General features: G+C 39.4%; 1 protein-coding gene and 1 long non-coding RNA gene across 3 annotated transcripts; one reads left to right on the plus strand and one right to left on the minus strand.

Moving 5' to 3' along the window:
* Positions 1–1,487: 1,487 nt before the first annotated feature.
* DEGS1 (delta 4-desaturase, sphingolipid 1) lies at positions 1,488–9,193 on the minus strand. 2 transcript variants are annotated; one of them, XM_037022701.2, is made up of 4 exons: positions 8,887–9,193; positions 8,045–8,131; positions 3,980–4,722; positions 1,488–1,977 (listed from the first exon to the last, which is right to left on the minus strand). In XM_037022701.2, the coding sequence occupies exons 3-4, from the start codon at positions 4,694–4,696 to the stop codon at positions 1,831–1,833; spliced, it is 864 nt and encodes a 287-aa protein (XP_036878596.1). In that variant the 5' UTR covers positions 4,697–4,722; positions 8,045–8,131; positions 8,887–9,193; the 3' UTR covers positions 1,488–1,830. The 2 variants fall into 2 exon arrangements, with proteins under 2 accessions (XP_036878596.1, XP_036878595.1); XM_037022700.2 differs by lacking the exon at positions 8,045–8,131.
* On the plus strand, positions 9,189–15,852 carry LOC118973226 (uncharacterized). The gene is made up of 2 exons (XR_005062459.2): positions 9,189–10,962; positions 12,526–15,852. It is a non-coding gene; the product is annotated as an uncharacterized lncRNA (long non-coding RNA).
* Positions 15,853–16,230: the final 378 nt, after the last annotated feature.

Consider the following 16,230-nt stretch of genomic DNA (forward strand, 5'->3'; position numbering starts at 1 on the left):
TCTATAGTTACACAATTTGATCTTCAAGTCTGCAACTCTCTGCCATTTACTTAATCTCTCTAAGCCTCAGTCTTCCTATTTACGAAATTAAGATGTTCATAGTACTATCTACATCACAGAAGTGTTGAGAATTTAAAAAGATAATGCATGTAAAAAACTTGGCACAGGGCTTAATCAACAGTAAGAATTTTCAATAAATGTCCACTGTCAATATACCACCCTTAAGGTGATTCAAATGCTAATTTTGCTGCTTAAGATGAAAAGCTTATAAAGTTCAAGAACTATCTCTGTTTGTCACCCTCCATCTATTAAGTACTTACTTCAAGACAGGGACTGATCCTACCAGGCTTGGGGATAGGAAAATAAAAAAATCTTCCCTGCCCTTTAAGTTACAGCTTCAGCGATAAACAAATCTACAGAACAGTTTGGGGTTGTGAATGAGGTAATCATGGATGCAGTCCCAAATTTGGCACAGGACCTGCTGGGGGTGGTGTGGGGGCTACAGGAGATTGGTTCTACAGGCAAGGGGAGTGGAGGGTCTGAGCAGTCTATTTAATGTCCTGCATCAAATCCATGGGTTATGTTTCAGATCCTTTTTACTGACAAGAGTAGATCTGAATCGTAATGCTGGTTCTATTGTCACCCTAAGCTTTAGAGCTGGAGTTCTTTAAGCAAGAATTCAAAGATACTAGGGATTTTTTAGGCAAGACCAGAAAAGGAAAACAGAGGTCTTTGGGGATGAAATCAGATCTCTGAAGCAGATGGCCAATCTTTTTGAGGATTGTACTCTTCAACTTCACAAGGATGAAAATGCAATAGGTGGTAATTATAAAATGGGAATTTTTTAATAGCTCTTACTAAGGCTACCTGAGGGCTGGTGATATCCATTGTAGACTGTTTGATTTCTTGATATCACATCTTATCTTAAAAATAGTTCAGCACATTATACTAAATTTACCCAAGTGCCACATTTCAAGGCAACTAGGACTGCCAGACTTAACAGCCCATGATGCTGGCTACTTGAGACCAACTATCTACTATCAGGCCACAGCCAGTTTCCACTGCAATGAAAGAACATGAAACTCTTTTATCATGAGCTGCTTCTAATTTGAGTCAGTGCATCTGAAAAAGGAAGTTGAATGTTGAACATGAGTAAATTCATTAAGTACTTTATTTACTAATAAGGCTGTACAGAACTTAGCAGTTCTAACTTAGGCTCCATGTACAATAGTAAAAATGAAAAATAAGTAATTCATCTTGCAGTGAAAGATATACATACATACATACATATATATATTTATGTGTATATATATATATATATATACACATAAATATATATATATTTTGGTGAAGTTTAAAGTCATCCCAGCTTGCAGTGAAAGTTTTTTTTTGTGTGTGTGTATGAAATTTAAATTCAAGTCACCCCAGGACCCTGGTTACCATATTACATAGAGGGTAAAATATAAAAATGTGACAAATACAATGTATTGTGATTAATAGCTCAATTTATTAGCTATTTTAATACAGTAAAACTTTAGAATGAAGATAGCATACTCGAGATAGCTTTTTTAGGATAGGGTTACAGAATGTCAGCATCAGGGAAAACAACCTCAACAATGATACACTGAACAGGTTTCCTGTGAGTAAAGCTGAACTGCAAGCAGCCTGGCTGCTTAAAGCCAGATTAGCTTCTTGATACCAAGGGGATTGTATACTTGGAAAGTATATAGAGTAGCTTCTAAACGTTGCTGGTCTGAGTTTAACAATGCAAAAATTCCTCTTCATCAGCTGTTTTCAAGTTTCAGAGAAGTCCTTTGGTTACAATAACATTTACTCCAGTACCACTGTGCCTTTTTGATGCCTCTTCATTCTTGAATAGGGGCTTATTGTATCATCTGTCACAAAATCATACAGTACTGTTATCCAGGAGGTGTAGTGGGGAAGATTTTCATAGTACTCAGCTGCTATTTTCCTCACCTAGAAGGGAAAAAATACAGTAAGACAAATGTTACCTGAATCTTATTAAAGATGACAGATGGGTGGTTGACACAAACTTGAAGAGAAACCGTGAGAACTTTCTCCCTTCTCCCTCTCAAAAAAATAAATAAATGAAAGCAACAGCTTTTGGAATTCTAAAAATAACAAAAAGCACTTTGCATTTCAATAGTAAGATACACTTGACCTTCTAGAATTACCATTTCCTATCAAGCTCTGAGGAACTAAATATTCTACTTATTTGTAAAAATTTGGCACAAATACACACAATCCAGTCAACTTAGTATTTTTCAAGTACATACTGCACAGCTGGCACTGTAGGATATACGGGTAATACCCAGTCCCTGCCAATAAGGAAGTTGTAAATATTGATCAATTATTGTGACATGCCAGTTAAGACAGAAATTAAGCATATCCAGTGTGCAATTCTGCCATCTCAGATTGAACATGTATTTTAAAAAATGACCACTGCCATTTTTGTGACCAAAAAGCAAAACCAGTTAGTGCTGAGTAATAAGGGTTCTGTGACTTCACTACAAGGTACAAAATCTATCCTAAGAAATCCCAAAGGAAAACAGAGAGGATACTCCAAGATGACGAAAAGAGACCGTAAGAAAAAGAAAAAGAAAAAGAAGAATGTCAGGCTTAATTTATTCCTTCAATCTGGGAAATGTAACTATTTTCTGGCTGTGGAGAAGCAGATTAATGCACAATTCTCAGGGAACAATTAAGGCCAACAAGCTTTTCTAGGGGAGTTCTCAGTCAGTGAGAGAAGCACTCCTCCAGTCTGGAAGTTGCCTTCAGACAGTTACGTGTTGTGAACATTTTATTTTATAAAACGTGAAACCTACAAAAAAGTTTTAAAGAATAGTAAAACCAACACCTTCATGTAGGTCCACCAATTCAAACTGTGAGTCACTTTCCTATATAAATGTCACATACACCACTTTGCTTTCTTTGCTGAACTTTTTGAGAGTAAGTTGCAGGAATTACTGGACAACTTATCCCTACTATTTCACCCCTAAATATTCAAATTCAACATATATCTCCTAAGAATGAGGATGATTTTCCTACAAAAACAAAACATCATCATAACATCCAAGAAATTTAATGTTGGCAAAATATCATCTACTTTATGACCCAGATTTTAAATTTCCCCACTGACCCAATGTCCTTTCTAGATATTTCTTTCTTCAGTTGGGAATCAAATCAATAATCAAATGTTACATTTAGTTGTCATGTTGTATGTGAGGTTTTAAATAGTCAATTATTTTAAAACTGAAGAGGAAATCTATAAAATTGATTGGGTGGGTATGACAGCACAAATATCTGGCTATGATTCCATTACAGCACAGTTTAAAAAAAAAACAAGGAAAGGTAGTAGTACATTTCAGACATGTTGCCATTTTTAGATGTATGGAAACATTTTTTGATTATCAAACTGTAAGGCTCCATTGTGAGGATTCACCAGGATGATAACAGAAGTGAGGAAGGCGGTCCTTTTGGAGAGGATAAAAGGGTGAGGGCCACAGTGTCATCTTTAATTTATTCCAGAAACAATACATGAACAGTCTACTGTGCAGGGAAACGGGTCCCTGCTGGCAGGGAGTTCACAGTACTAGAGATTGACGTGCATTTGTTTTGCAGATCAATCAAGTAGGACACCTGTATTTCACAGGCCTACACGTAAATCCTACCTAAGGCTAAGCAGTTCAGTAGTGATGAAGCTTGTATGAACACATGCTACTTCACATAGGGATTTCGTTTTCTATTTCTGCTTTACAAGTTTACAGAATTTGCAGATCCCTAACACTTCTAAACCCTAAGCATGACCATGAGGCTTAGGGATCCAGGAGGGTCAACTCTAAAATTAGCAGACTAGATGGACAAAATATACTAGACTACTTTCAAATGAGCAAGTCAACACTAATTTTGACCCTATATAACCATCAGAAATTAGAATGTGTATCAATCCTTTACTTACCAGTGGAAGGTTTTTTCCAGGAATGTTGGGGAAGTCATGGTGTTCATTGTGGTAGCCCACGTTGAAGGTAAGTAAATTCAGAGGCCCATAATATGAGTAGGTTTCATGTCCCTTTAAGAACATGTAATGTTCAGCTATAAAATGTCCAGAAATTGGGTGCAAACCTAGACCAAGTAAGGATGCTGACAACATATAGACTAAGGATTTAATTCCCAAAACATAGTAAATGATAATGTCAAAAGTGAACTGGACCACAATATTAATAAATTCCAGAGAAGAAATTGGTTTGGGGTTGATGAACAGAGGTCGCAAAGCATAAAAGAGAGGCTGAAGAATAACCCACATAAACTTTCTAAAAGTGGTACAGAAGAACCAGCCTTCAAAATCAGTGGGAATATCTACATCAATGCCATCACCTCCAAGGTATCGATGATGATCCATGTGATACCTCTTAAAGGAAACTGAATATGGAATGCCAATGGGAAGATTTGCAAATATTCCCAACCAGCGATTCCACATGGTCTTGTAGTTGCCAAAGGCATTATTGTGAGAAATTTCATGAATAGCCAGAGTCATTGAATGGTTAATACAGCTGCCAAAGGCATATGCCCAAAATATGACCCATTTCCAATCCAAGTCCTTTACTAAATACAATGCAACTGCCTGAGTGAGAATCATCATGATCACAATCCATATCAAGTTGGTATCAGGTTTCATCAAGTCTTTTATCTCTGGATACTTTGCTGTAAAGAAAAAACAAAAAAAAATCAGGGAACTGAAAAGAGCACACAACAGTTCTGCAATTATACTTAAATCAACACTGATTAAATTCACATATTAATGTTTTTCCAAATCATTATATGCCCTCTATTAGAGACTCTACTACAGGAAGGCGTATATTCCAATAATAAAGTTACTAAATATCATGTCACTACAAAGTGAGAATTTATGCAGGAAAAATTAGCCTGAAAATCTAGACTCTCCATATTAATAGATAGTTACAAGTGAAGATTTCATTTTACCCAATTTCCTTTTTACCCCTAACAATTTTTTGCAAATTAAAAGTTTTCCAAAATGGCAATCATTGTTTGGTAAGTCTATTCTGCTTGTCTGACAGAACACGTTATATATTTAGATATACTTATATACAACATATAACATACTTATATATACAATATATAAGCAACCTACTTATACACTTATATACAATATATACAACATATCATTTACTTAGATTTCATAATTTCCTTTATAGTAACTAAATTATTTCTAGTTGCCAGTCATAACTTCTACCCAATTCCCTATTTTCTGACATTTAGATAGCTAAAATTTTTGCCAGAGTAGACTTTTTCTAGTCATCTAGGAACTAGGGTAACTTCCAAAGAATGCTACGGATTTACATTCCTCCCTCCCTTCCTTTTTGCAAGTAGACCTGTACAGTGCTAATCTGTGTCAGAGTTTTACTTTATTTGTTGAATCTATATGCAAATAACCAGGAATTATGAAAAAGGCCAATAACAAAATCTCTGCATTTCAGGTAAGTGTCCTTAGGGGCAAACGCACATTCTTCTCCATATCCCACCCCAGATCTCAAACTCTGATATAATTAACATCTGGGTTTCTGTGTTGTCAAGTATGTTTGGTCTAGGATGACACAAGGAAGAAGGACTTTTCTTTTGGGACAGGTCATTTAGAATATTCTTGCAAAGATAAAGAAGGGAAAAGAGCAGCTGTGTTCTCTTCTAAATGTGAAATGAGGAAGTCAATAAAAATGTAAAATGCAAGATAGAAAGTTACATAAGCCCAGTTTTATATACTGGTATACATATGTAATAGTGTATAATGTATAATATGCAATTATGTAATATACATTATACACACACACAAATATAAATACATATATATAAGGATAGCATTAATTCAAGGTAACTCCTTGTTTTTCTTTCCCCTTTGGTCCTTCCACTCCCTAACCTCTAATCTTTGTTGGTAACTAGTTCATTTTATCAAACGTTAATAATTTTGTAGGCAAAAGACCAATAAAATAATCCTACAGGCCTAGAGGTAAATTAGGCTGAAACTTATTTTCCTGGTATAAATGAGAAGTTCAAATAACTCATTCAGTAAAATATGAACATTTTTTGAGCAATTCATCAACAAAACAGTATCAACTGTTTAGTTTGTTAGTGGATAAATGATAATTCTTTTGTATTAAAACATGTTATTTCTGTTTAGACAGCACTCCATCATTTTTACCTTATATAAAACTTGATTAAATTGATACATCTGACAAAGGTAGAAGGCAATGCATTTTGTAGGTATTTTAAAATCATGAAACGTATATGCAGTTCTCCAAGTCAAATCAACCTGCTCCAAGGAATTCTGCACTATATTTTTGCAAAGCGGTAATATATAAAAATCAATACTACGAAGGTGTCAATATAATTAAATGGGGAAAGAAGTCTTTTCAACAGATGTTGCTTGACCTGGTTATCCACGTGCAGGAAAATGAAGTTGGGCCTCTTCGTTTTGCCATACACAAAAATTAACTCTTAAGTGGACCACAGACCTAAACACAGGAAAACTATTAAACTGGTATAAAAAAAAACCAAGCGAATCTTCTTGACCTTCATTGTTTCTTAGATACTGTAACAAAAGCACAAATGACGAAAAAAAAACTGTATTGCATCAAAACTTTTGTGTTGCAAATGATGCCATCAGGAAAGTGAAAAAACCCACAGAATGGGAAGAAACATCTGCAAATCAAGTAGCTCTTAAGTGACTTATGCCTAGAATATATAAAGAATTCTTAAAGCTCCTACAATTAAGAATCCATTTTTAAAAAGCAGATATACAAATGACAGATAAACACATGAAAGATGCTCAACATTACTAGTCATTAGGAAAACGCAAATCGAAACCAAAAGGAGGTACCACTTTACATCCTTTAGAATGGCTATAATAAAAAAGGCAATAAATCTGTGGAGAAATTGGAACCCACACACATCGCTGGTGGCAATGTAAAATGGTGCAGTTGATTTGGAAAGCAGTTTGTCAGGTCCTCAAAATGTTAAACCCAGCAATTCCACTCCTACCGTAGCTACTCAAGAGACACAAAAACATGTAACTTATTTGTTTGTGCATATTCATAGCAGCAGTATTCATATATTCAAAAGGCAAAACAACTCAAAAGCCTTCCAAGTAAGGAATGGATAAATGAAATATGGTGCAACTATACAATGGAATATTTGGCCACGTAAAGGAATGAAGCCCTCATCTCTACTACAACATAGATGAACCTTGAAAACACTATACTAAGTGAAAGCAGTCAGTCACCATGTACAAGATTTCATCTACAAGAAATGACCAGAATAGGCAAAGCCATAGCGACAGAAAGTAGATTAGTGGTTGCCTAGGACTGGGGAGTGCAAAAGAGTCACAGGGACTGCGAGTTAATATAAGGCTTATTTTGGGGGTGACAAAAATGTTCTGAAAATTAGATTGTAGTGATACACAACTCCGAATTCACTAAAAAACACTGATTTGTACACTTTAAACGGGTGGATTTTATAGTCTGTCAATTATATCTTAATAAAGCTGTTAAAAAATACTGTTTCCCTGTGGAAGTGTAGCAGGAAACAGAGCACGTGCTGTGATTTACTATTTGACCCACTAACATCATCCAGTCCCCAGCCTTCATTAGTTTTGAGGAGATGCCCTCTAAATGAACTGTTAAAAGTCTAAATGTAAATTTAACATGTGGATGGTTGTTCAACAACAGACCCATGTTCTGTCATTATCTTCCTCCCCGCAAAACCTGATAAATTTCAGGTATATTTTATCACTTACGTATAATTTGAACAAATCCCTGGGTTCTTATCTTTCCTGAGGTTATTCTGTCTCTACTCCTGAAATGAATGTTGAGCAGGATTTTACAGCTACAGGGAAAATAATTATAATTCCCCTGAAAAATAAATACTCCTTTTACTTTCCAAGTTAAATGGCTCAGTGACAGAAGTTTGTAAAAAAAAAAAAAGGCTCATTATTGAGATAAGCATCAATAAGCACCTTTTTACTTCCTTGATTTTCTGAATATTAAGCAGTTAAGTTCCAGTATTCAGAAGTTGGTTTTTGCAGGGTGGACACCACATTATTCTTATGCGACATGTTGATAAGAGATAGATAAAATAAGTATACATCTTAATTAAAAAGAAGGAAAGCATCCAAGAACCAAAGCTTCTCAAAAGGCAACCCTAAAGGTTCAAGTTCCCAATTTACTAATTCAATTTTTTAAAAGCAACTTTAACAGATCTAGTAATTCCTATTTGTGAAAGCACGAACTTTCTAACTTTAGGCACCCCGACAAAAATCAGGAGCTTGCCTTTTCTTCCCACTGGGCAAATGAATACTGAGAACTAGGGAATTGCTGAGTCTGAGAAAGGGTCCCCCGTCCGGCTACCCGCATTCTTTCCGGCTTTTGGTCACAGCCTCTGCATTGCAGGCCGTCTCGCCAACCAGGACCCCTCCCGCCAGGATCCCCCTCCCGCGGCCTTCCCCTGCCTAGCACCCCGGAGGACCCGCCTGGTTCGGGGGCCGTCTGGGTAGCGCGGGCAGTGCACAGAGCTGCCCAAGGCCGCACGCGTGGCCCCAAGTGGAGACGCTGCCCCGGGGCCGAAGGGGACAGAGCGACGTGCCCTCTTGTTTGCACAGGGATCCCGGCTGCTGGACACAGGCCCCCGCGGCCTGCTTGCACAGGGCCCCCGGCTGCTGGACTCAGGGCCCCGGGCCCACGCGCACAGACCCGGCGACGGTGCGCGCTCGCGGACGCGGAGGGACGAGCCCTTAACGGGCCTCCGGATACGTGGGCCGCAGGGCCGGGAGTGCATAACAGGGCGCGGCCCGGGCCTCACCCAGGATCTTCTGACGCCGCGCGGCGTGCGGCTGGTCGGTGTACACCCACTCGAAGTCTTCCCGCGAAACGCGGCTCCCCATGGTAGCGGTGTCGGCGGCGGCTCCCACCAAGTCCGGCTTTCGCTTCCGGCCCAGCGGCAGCAGCGAATCGAGTCGGCGGTGGCCCACGGGCAGCTGAAGAGACGGAGGCCGGGGCGGAGTCAGCCATAGGCCCCGCCCCAGAACCACGCCCTGTTCCGCCCCTTCCGCCCCCGCCCCTGCCGTTGCTGAAGCTAGCGGCCTCCGGAGGGCAGTCAAGGCTCTGGTGGTCGGGACTGTGTTCGCTATTCGGGGGCGCCGAGTTCCTCCGAGTCCGGCCTCGCGGCCGGTTTTTGGAAACGAGGCGCCCGAAAGGAGACCGCGCCACCGCCGGCCGGCAGCGCCGCTCAGTCGTCCGGGCCGAGCTACGGGCCTCCACCGTGCGGCTGGAGAAGCGGGTCAGTCCGTGGGACGCACACTGGCCGTCTCCTGGAAGTAGTTCGTCAGGCAGGACGCGTCGTGCGGCGTTTGGAACTCACGGAGGCGCCGTGGTGGAGGGTGGAGGGCAAGGGCCCGGCCGGCGACCGCGAGCCCTCAGCGCTTCCGGGGGCGCCCTGATTCACAGCCGGCGCCCACTCACGCGAGGCGGAAGCTCTGGCTGACGCGGCAGGGAAGCTCGTGCGGACGCTGGGGCGGCCCACCGACCGAGCCGAGCGTCAGGCGCGCTGCGAAGCCCGGAGGCGGCGGAGGGCGTCGACGGGCGGTAGTGCGGCAGATGCTGGCGGTGGCCGTGCAGGCGGGGCGCCTTGCTCTGGGGCGCAGTCCTGGCCGCGTGAAGGGGCCGCCGGCCAGCGGAGGCCGCACCTGGGACGCACGCCAGCTAGATGCAGCGAAGCCTGCTGACGTGGAGTTAGCACAAGTGGCTCCATTTGGGGTCTGCTGTCTGTTTTTTTCAACAATACCCCCTTTTGATGAGACTCTCTGCAGAAACAATTTTCTCTGATGAGTGCCGCTCCCAGCTTCCACCCTGCAGTTACAGCCTGTTGCTGGTGCACTGTACCGTGCAGGGTCTGGACGTTTTGGTGACTCCCTGTGGTGTTCGTAGGTCACGACTTCGGGCTCTCCGGTTTTAGCCGTTCATGCTCGGGGCTCTTTTTCCTCTGGTCCAGTCTTTTTCCTCTGGTCCAGTCTTAGGGAGATCATTTGCTTGGGTTAACCACTGCAAACGTGCACTTACAGCTTTTTAGAGAGTACAGAGTGCCAGGGTACCACTGCCGTTATCAGAAGCAGGATAATCCTGCGTGGAGAGCCCCTCGGAGCCTCGTCCGCATATCCAAACCAATCAAAAGTAAGTCAAAGAGATGGCTTGGAGGCACCTTTTAAAAAGCGAGGTGGCTTGCGCAGTAATGTTAGGGAGCTCTGAGTTTCAACTTTCCCATAAATTAATCCAGGCAGGGCGTGTTCCGCGCCGCACAGACACCTGTTCAGCTGAGAGATAATCACGGGCTATCCCATTACCGGGAGCAGCGTTGGCCCTGCAGAGATCTCACGATGGAGGCAGATCTGGGTTAGATAACCATAAGAAAGTGGGGATACAAATGTACTACAATCTGCACCGACATTTGTGTGTGACTGGATAAGTACAGTTACAATTGGAGAAAGGTAAAAACGAGGCGCTGGATGTTCTGTGGTTTCAAGTCAGACTGCGTAGATGACTGGGGGTTGGTGCGCAGTAGGAGAGAAACTAGTCAGAGGCAACTCGGGGTCCCCCAAATCAAGGACAAATAGGCGTTTTAATAACAAATACAGTAGTTTAAAAGGTCACCCCTTTAGCGATGGGTTGGGACGTATGGATGGTGGCATTACCTTTCCAGATAAATGCCAGCACAAAAGAAAGAAGATACGGTTTCTTTGTTAAAGTATGAAACCTTGAGCTGGTGTCTTTGGAAGCAGTCCACATCGAAGTCAGCCACTTCTCATCAGTTTGATTTGAAGGTCTCCAGCGTCTACACAGGAACTGATGTCAGGGGGAGCCTTCCACAGCTTTGGTAAGAAAGGTAAAGAAAAACCTTTGTTTACAGTTTTTTTATTAAGAGCAGACCAATTATCTATGAAAATTGTCCTTTCAGCAGATAAAATAAAATTAAGGTTTAGTTTCACGTAAAGTACACTATTGATCGCAAAGCTTATTTTTAAAACCCCTGTAACAGATATATTCAATCTTACACAGCCTGACCATGCGTGAAATTCCTTTCCCAAGATTCCTCTTCCACAAACCTTCTGTAACTTTCTTTTTAACACTTAGATTAATCTCTTGTTTTTTCTCCTTCCCGTTATGAAATAACCAGCCTCGTTTTAGGGACAAATTAATTATTTTCCCTCAACAAACAGACGTATTGCTGTTCTTTTCACATCCTACTTTCCTTGTGTACAGAGATGTAGCTTTCCTTATTTCCTGTAGCTTTAAGTGCATATTTTAGAATTATTAACCCTTAAAAACCTTAATTTTAGTGAAATTAAGAAGTAAACAGTTGTGTGTAGACTGTCTTTTACACCAGCGTTTTGTGGATTGGTAGGTTTATAAATACATCTCATAAGTTCTAGAAGTATGTACTTGCTTATGGTAAATTTTTCAATGTGGCACAAGGTATGTTTGCTAACAGACCAAAATACCTTTGGTTCCTTTGTGATAAGAATCAAAGAACAGGTAAATCTATGCTTAATAATCAGTGTTTCACTATTTTATCTTATTTGGAAATTATCTAAATATTCAGTGAATTTAACAACTCATCATTTAACTTAGTGTGGGTAAAATTATAATATTTCCAGAATATCTCGCCTGGCTTTAGTACATCTGCATATCAATAGGCATTCAGAGGTTGAAAGAAATATGGCTTTAGTGCATTTGTATCTGTCCTCAGGGGTGGAGAGAAGCTCATCTCCATATCAATGGGTAATTACCTGGGCATCTGAGAGTTTATCTGTACCTGAGAGGTGAGGGGGAGGGCCAGTTTTGCTTCTGCTGGAGCAGGAAAGAGCAGGCCCCAGACTACAGTTTGTAAGCAATAAACAGATTCTAAACTTTATTTCTCCCTGTGACAGATTTCAGGTTTTAGAGGTATTTTGCCCTGGGATTTCCTCTCCCCGGACTTATATTAAGCAAAACTTTAAATTTCAGGTAACTTTCAAAGAGATCTTGGAAACTATTTTTTAGCTAAACAAACCATAAAACATAACTGTTGTTGACAAGTTCACCTAGAAACTTTTATCCCATTTATATCTATTTAATTCACTCGTTCTTAAGAATTGTTTTGACCACCCATGAAAATCCCATGCTATTTTTCTTGCTGACAGATTTAAGAGGTAACATGAACCTCTTTGAACTCTAGTAAACTGTGGTAGAATAAGAGTATTATATTTAATGCTGATAACTCCGAACACATGCCTATTTTATTTAAACCAGCACACTTAGTGAATCTAGATCACATGAATTTGAACCATTTGGGTTAAGTTTTTATTATATTTCTGAGTTTTAGGAATACTTAGTTCACATAAGTGCTTAATTTTCCTTAAACTAATTAAATAGAGCTCTTTTAAAAATTGGTTTACCTTCTGTGCAGCAGTTAACTGAAGAGATGTTACTGCAGACTGACCAAGAGAAGACCCCGTATGCTCCATCCGCATTTCCTGTGGCACTGGGCCTGAGGAAGGACTGAACCAGCAGACCCCAATACAGTGTGGAAGGGGACTGAACCTCCAGCAGTTTCCTGTGCAGAATTTGGGTTGGGTAGAGCCCAGAGCTGTGGGGAACTTACTCACGGTCCTGGTGAGGAAGACAGAGAACTTAAGGGTTTCATGGGTGCCACACCGGTGTTTTCCACTGTCCCCAAAGCCATCAGATGTCTCCTTTGGTCCTGCTGCTAACCAATCTTTTAAAAAAATTCAACTGAGTACATTTAAATATCTAATTGGCTTTATTTAAGCATTCATGAATTGTGCAGCATCCCATCCAGCAAATAGAGAGAAGCCCTGGGGAGATGGACAACATGGAAGACCTTTATAGGTAGAAGAGGGTGGGACAAGGAAGTTTCTAGCAAAGAGTGGATGGTTTCAGGCAAGGTCACCTTCCTTTGGAAGATGGCAGGGTCTATCAGGCAGGTCACCTAACTAGTGCTGACCAGGAAATTCCAGACCAACTGGTTAAGATTCCATTCCTGGAAGAGGTTTAAACTACTGTAAGGAAAGGTGTTAGTTAAGTCTTGGTTTGGTGGTGTGAGCTTATGTAAGTGACTCCATTTTGGTCCTGTTGTCTCCTTTTTAGCAATAACCAGATACAGTGTGCCTCATAATGAAAGAACATACCACACACACACACACAGTCCCTGCACACAGACACACACAAAGAATGAAATCTGATCAAGTGCCTAAGTCCAACTGCTGATGTATATAAACTAGAAAGGGAAGAGAGGCAGTCAACAAGATCAGACAATGGGAAAATCTATAGGACAGTGTACTGGGTTCTTTAATAAATAAAATGCAAGGAAAAAAAGGGGGAAACTATAGGTTAAAAGAGGCTTAAAAAGGGGGGAGAGTGTTTAAAATATGTATCACCCACTTGTAATATATTGACCTTTCTTAGATTCTGATTCAAACTGCAAGTTTTAAAAACTGACATAAGATCATTTAATTTAAATATTGGTTTGATATGTGATAGTATTAAGACACTAGATAATAGTATTATTATATTATGGTTATAATATTTTTAAAAATCCTTATCTTTTAGAGATTCATGCCAGGAAAAAAGTGCTTAATTTTCCTTAAACTAATTAAATCGAGCTCTTTTAAAAATCAGTTTTTTAAAACACTGAAAACAAACCAATAAATTGGCATTTGAAGTTAACCATACAATCTATACTATATCACTACACCCTCCCGCCAAAAAAAGGAAGTTCTTTATGTGTTAATATGAATTTATCTCCAAAATATACTATTAAATGCAAAACACTGGATATTGGGGGTGGGGGTGATATATGTGTAAAATATGTATTAGTATGTGTTTCCTTGGATATTCATAAAATATGTTCAGAAAGACACCCAAGTAATGGTTAAATTGTAGGAGAATCTAGGGGAAAGGGTTGGGAAGAAATGTTTTCATTCAACCCATTTTTACCTTTGAATTAAATAAGAATTTTTACATTCTAAAGAAAAGGAAAAGAATTTGGCTACAGGAGTGTTGTGGGGACTGACACATATCTTAATTACATGTAAGCATGTTTCTTTAGTTTGAAGTTTTCAGAGTTCTTAATGTGTCATCTAACTTTCACATCTTTTCTTTACTCTTGCCAGGTAATCTGTGTTGAGGCAATCATACCAGTTATTCTAGAAAAACACCATCCAGTCTGCTATTAGAAGCTGTGTAAAGCTGTAATGTCCTAATAATAACATTAGGAAATTCTAGGTGAGGTAGTTTTCAGAATATGGCAGTCACTTTGGAAATCAAGGTGTTCTTCCATGTAGATATTTCATTTTCCCATTTGTTTGATTTTGGAATGGGCAATTCATTTTAAAGACTTTTATAAAGTCATAGTTGAGATCTAATTTGATTATATTAGTATTGAAAGGTATTAGCCTGTGGGTAGCTTTGTCAACTTTAATTCATAGAAGAGTAATTACAGAAGACATGCTTTATTCACTTTAAACCAGCTGTAACATGAGAATTTTTGTCATCTATTCCTTCATACCAAATAACAAAGGTAATTCTTTCAGCCAATAGTTAGTCTCCAGTAAACATCTTAGTTATTTTAAAACGTGTTTAATTAGACGTGTAAATCAGCACCTGTGAATGGACAGTTACAACAGGTCACATTTGTCTAGGACTAAAGCTAACTTAGAGTGCCTTGCCTGATCCATCCTCTGCTCTGCTGGCCTCACTTTCTATATCTGGTCCTGCCCAGTTTGGGGGCATGATGTGCTCCTAATTATTGCTGATATCTATAGTCCCACAATGGTCTCCAGTCTTAGTTTACACACTGGAGTTGTTTCCCCTAAGCCCCAGGTTCCTTCTAACCAGCTGCCTCAAGGCTTCTGGATCTCACTCCTTTGGAGAGGTGATTTCTGTCAGCTGATTTCCTCCTCCTACAGGATTCTGTAGCTTGTCCTCAGGCCCATTAGGTTTAGACACTTCCCTTAATAATTGCTAATCTATTGCTTAAGCATCATGCCCACAAGACTTCAGTCTCTGATTGTAGCAACAAAGCTAGACAATTTTGCCTTTCTCCTGCCTGCCTCTCAAGTTACCTGGAATGCAAGATCAGTAGAAAAGCAAATGAAAGGTGGAAACTACATGATCATCTCAAAAGAATTTGAAAAAAGGTTTGAAACAATTCAACATCTATAGACAATATCTATATAGAAAAATGATTAAATTGAGTTATTTGAATAAAATAAGAATTCAGCAAAGTTGCTAGATGGAAAATCAATGTACAAAAGTCTATTAAAATTGAGATATTGACATACAACATTATATTACTTTCAGTTGTACAACATAATGCTTTGATATTTGTATACATTGTGAAATGATCACCATAGTGACTAGTTAACATTCATCATCAAGGTTACAGAATTTTTTCCTTTATGATGAGAACTTTTAAGATTTACTCTATTAGTAACTTTCAGATGTGCAGTATGATATTATTAACAATAGTCATCAGGCTGTACATCACATCCCAGGATTTATTTATTTTATAACCGAAAGTTTGTACCTTTTGACTCCCTTCAAATATTTTGTATTTTAACAACCCGTTAAATAATGAAATCAAAAGGAAAGATAGCACTTACAACAAAAACGTACCTAGAGACAAATCTAACAAAAGATGTAGATTAACCCTTTACTGAAAGACATTGAAGACTTAAATCATGAAATTAGACCATGTTCATAGATTGGAAGACTACCATATACCATAAAGATGTCTGTTCCGCCACTCCTACAATTGATCTACAAATTCAATGCAATTCTAATAAAAATTCAAATGGGCTTCTGGTATATCTTGATAAGCTGATTTTGAATTTTATATGGAAGAATAGCCAAAACAACAATAAAACAAAGAAAGGGGACTTAGTGTGCCAGATATTAAGAATTCTTAGAAAGTTTTAATATATAATTGAAGATAGCATATATTAGTAATATAGATAGCATAGTATTAAGTCAGGGATAAATAATAATGGGACAGAATAGAAATACAAAATCAGCGAAGAAAAGGAAAGATTTTCAAGTGCTGCTAGACAGTTGGTTATGGGAAAACAAAATTGAACCTGTCTCCTACTTT

The sequence above is a fragment of the Manis javanica genome, chromosome 11, assembly GCF_040802235.1.
Source record: "Manis javanica isolate MJ-LG chromosome 11, MJ_LKY, whole genome shotgun sequence".
Taxonomy (NCBI): Eukaryota; Metazoa; Chordata; class Mammalia; order Pholidota; family Manidae; genus Manis; species Manis javanica.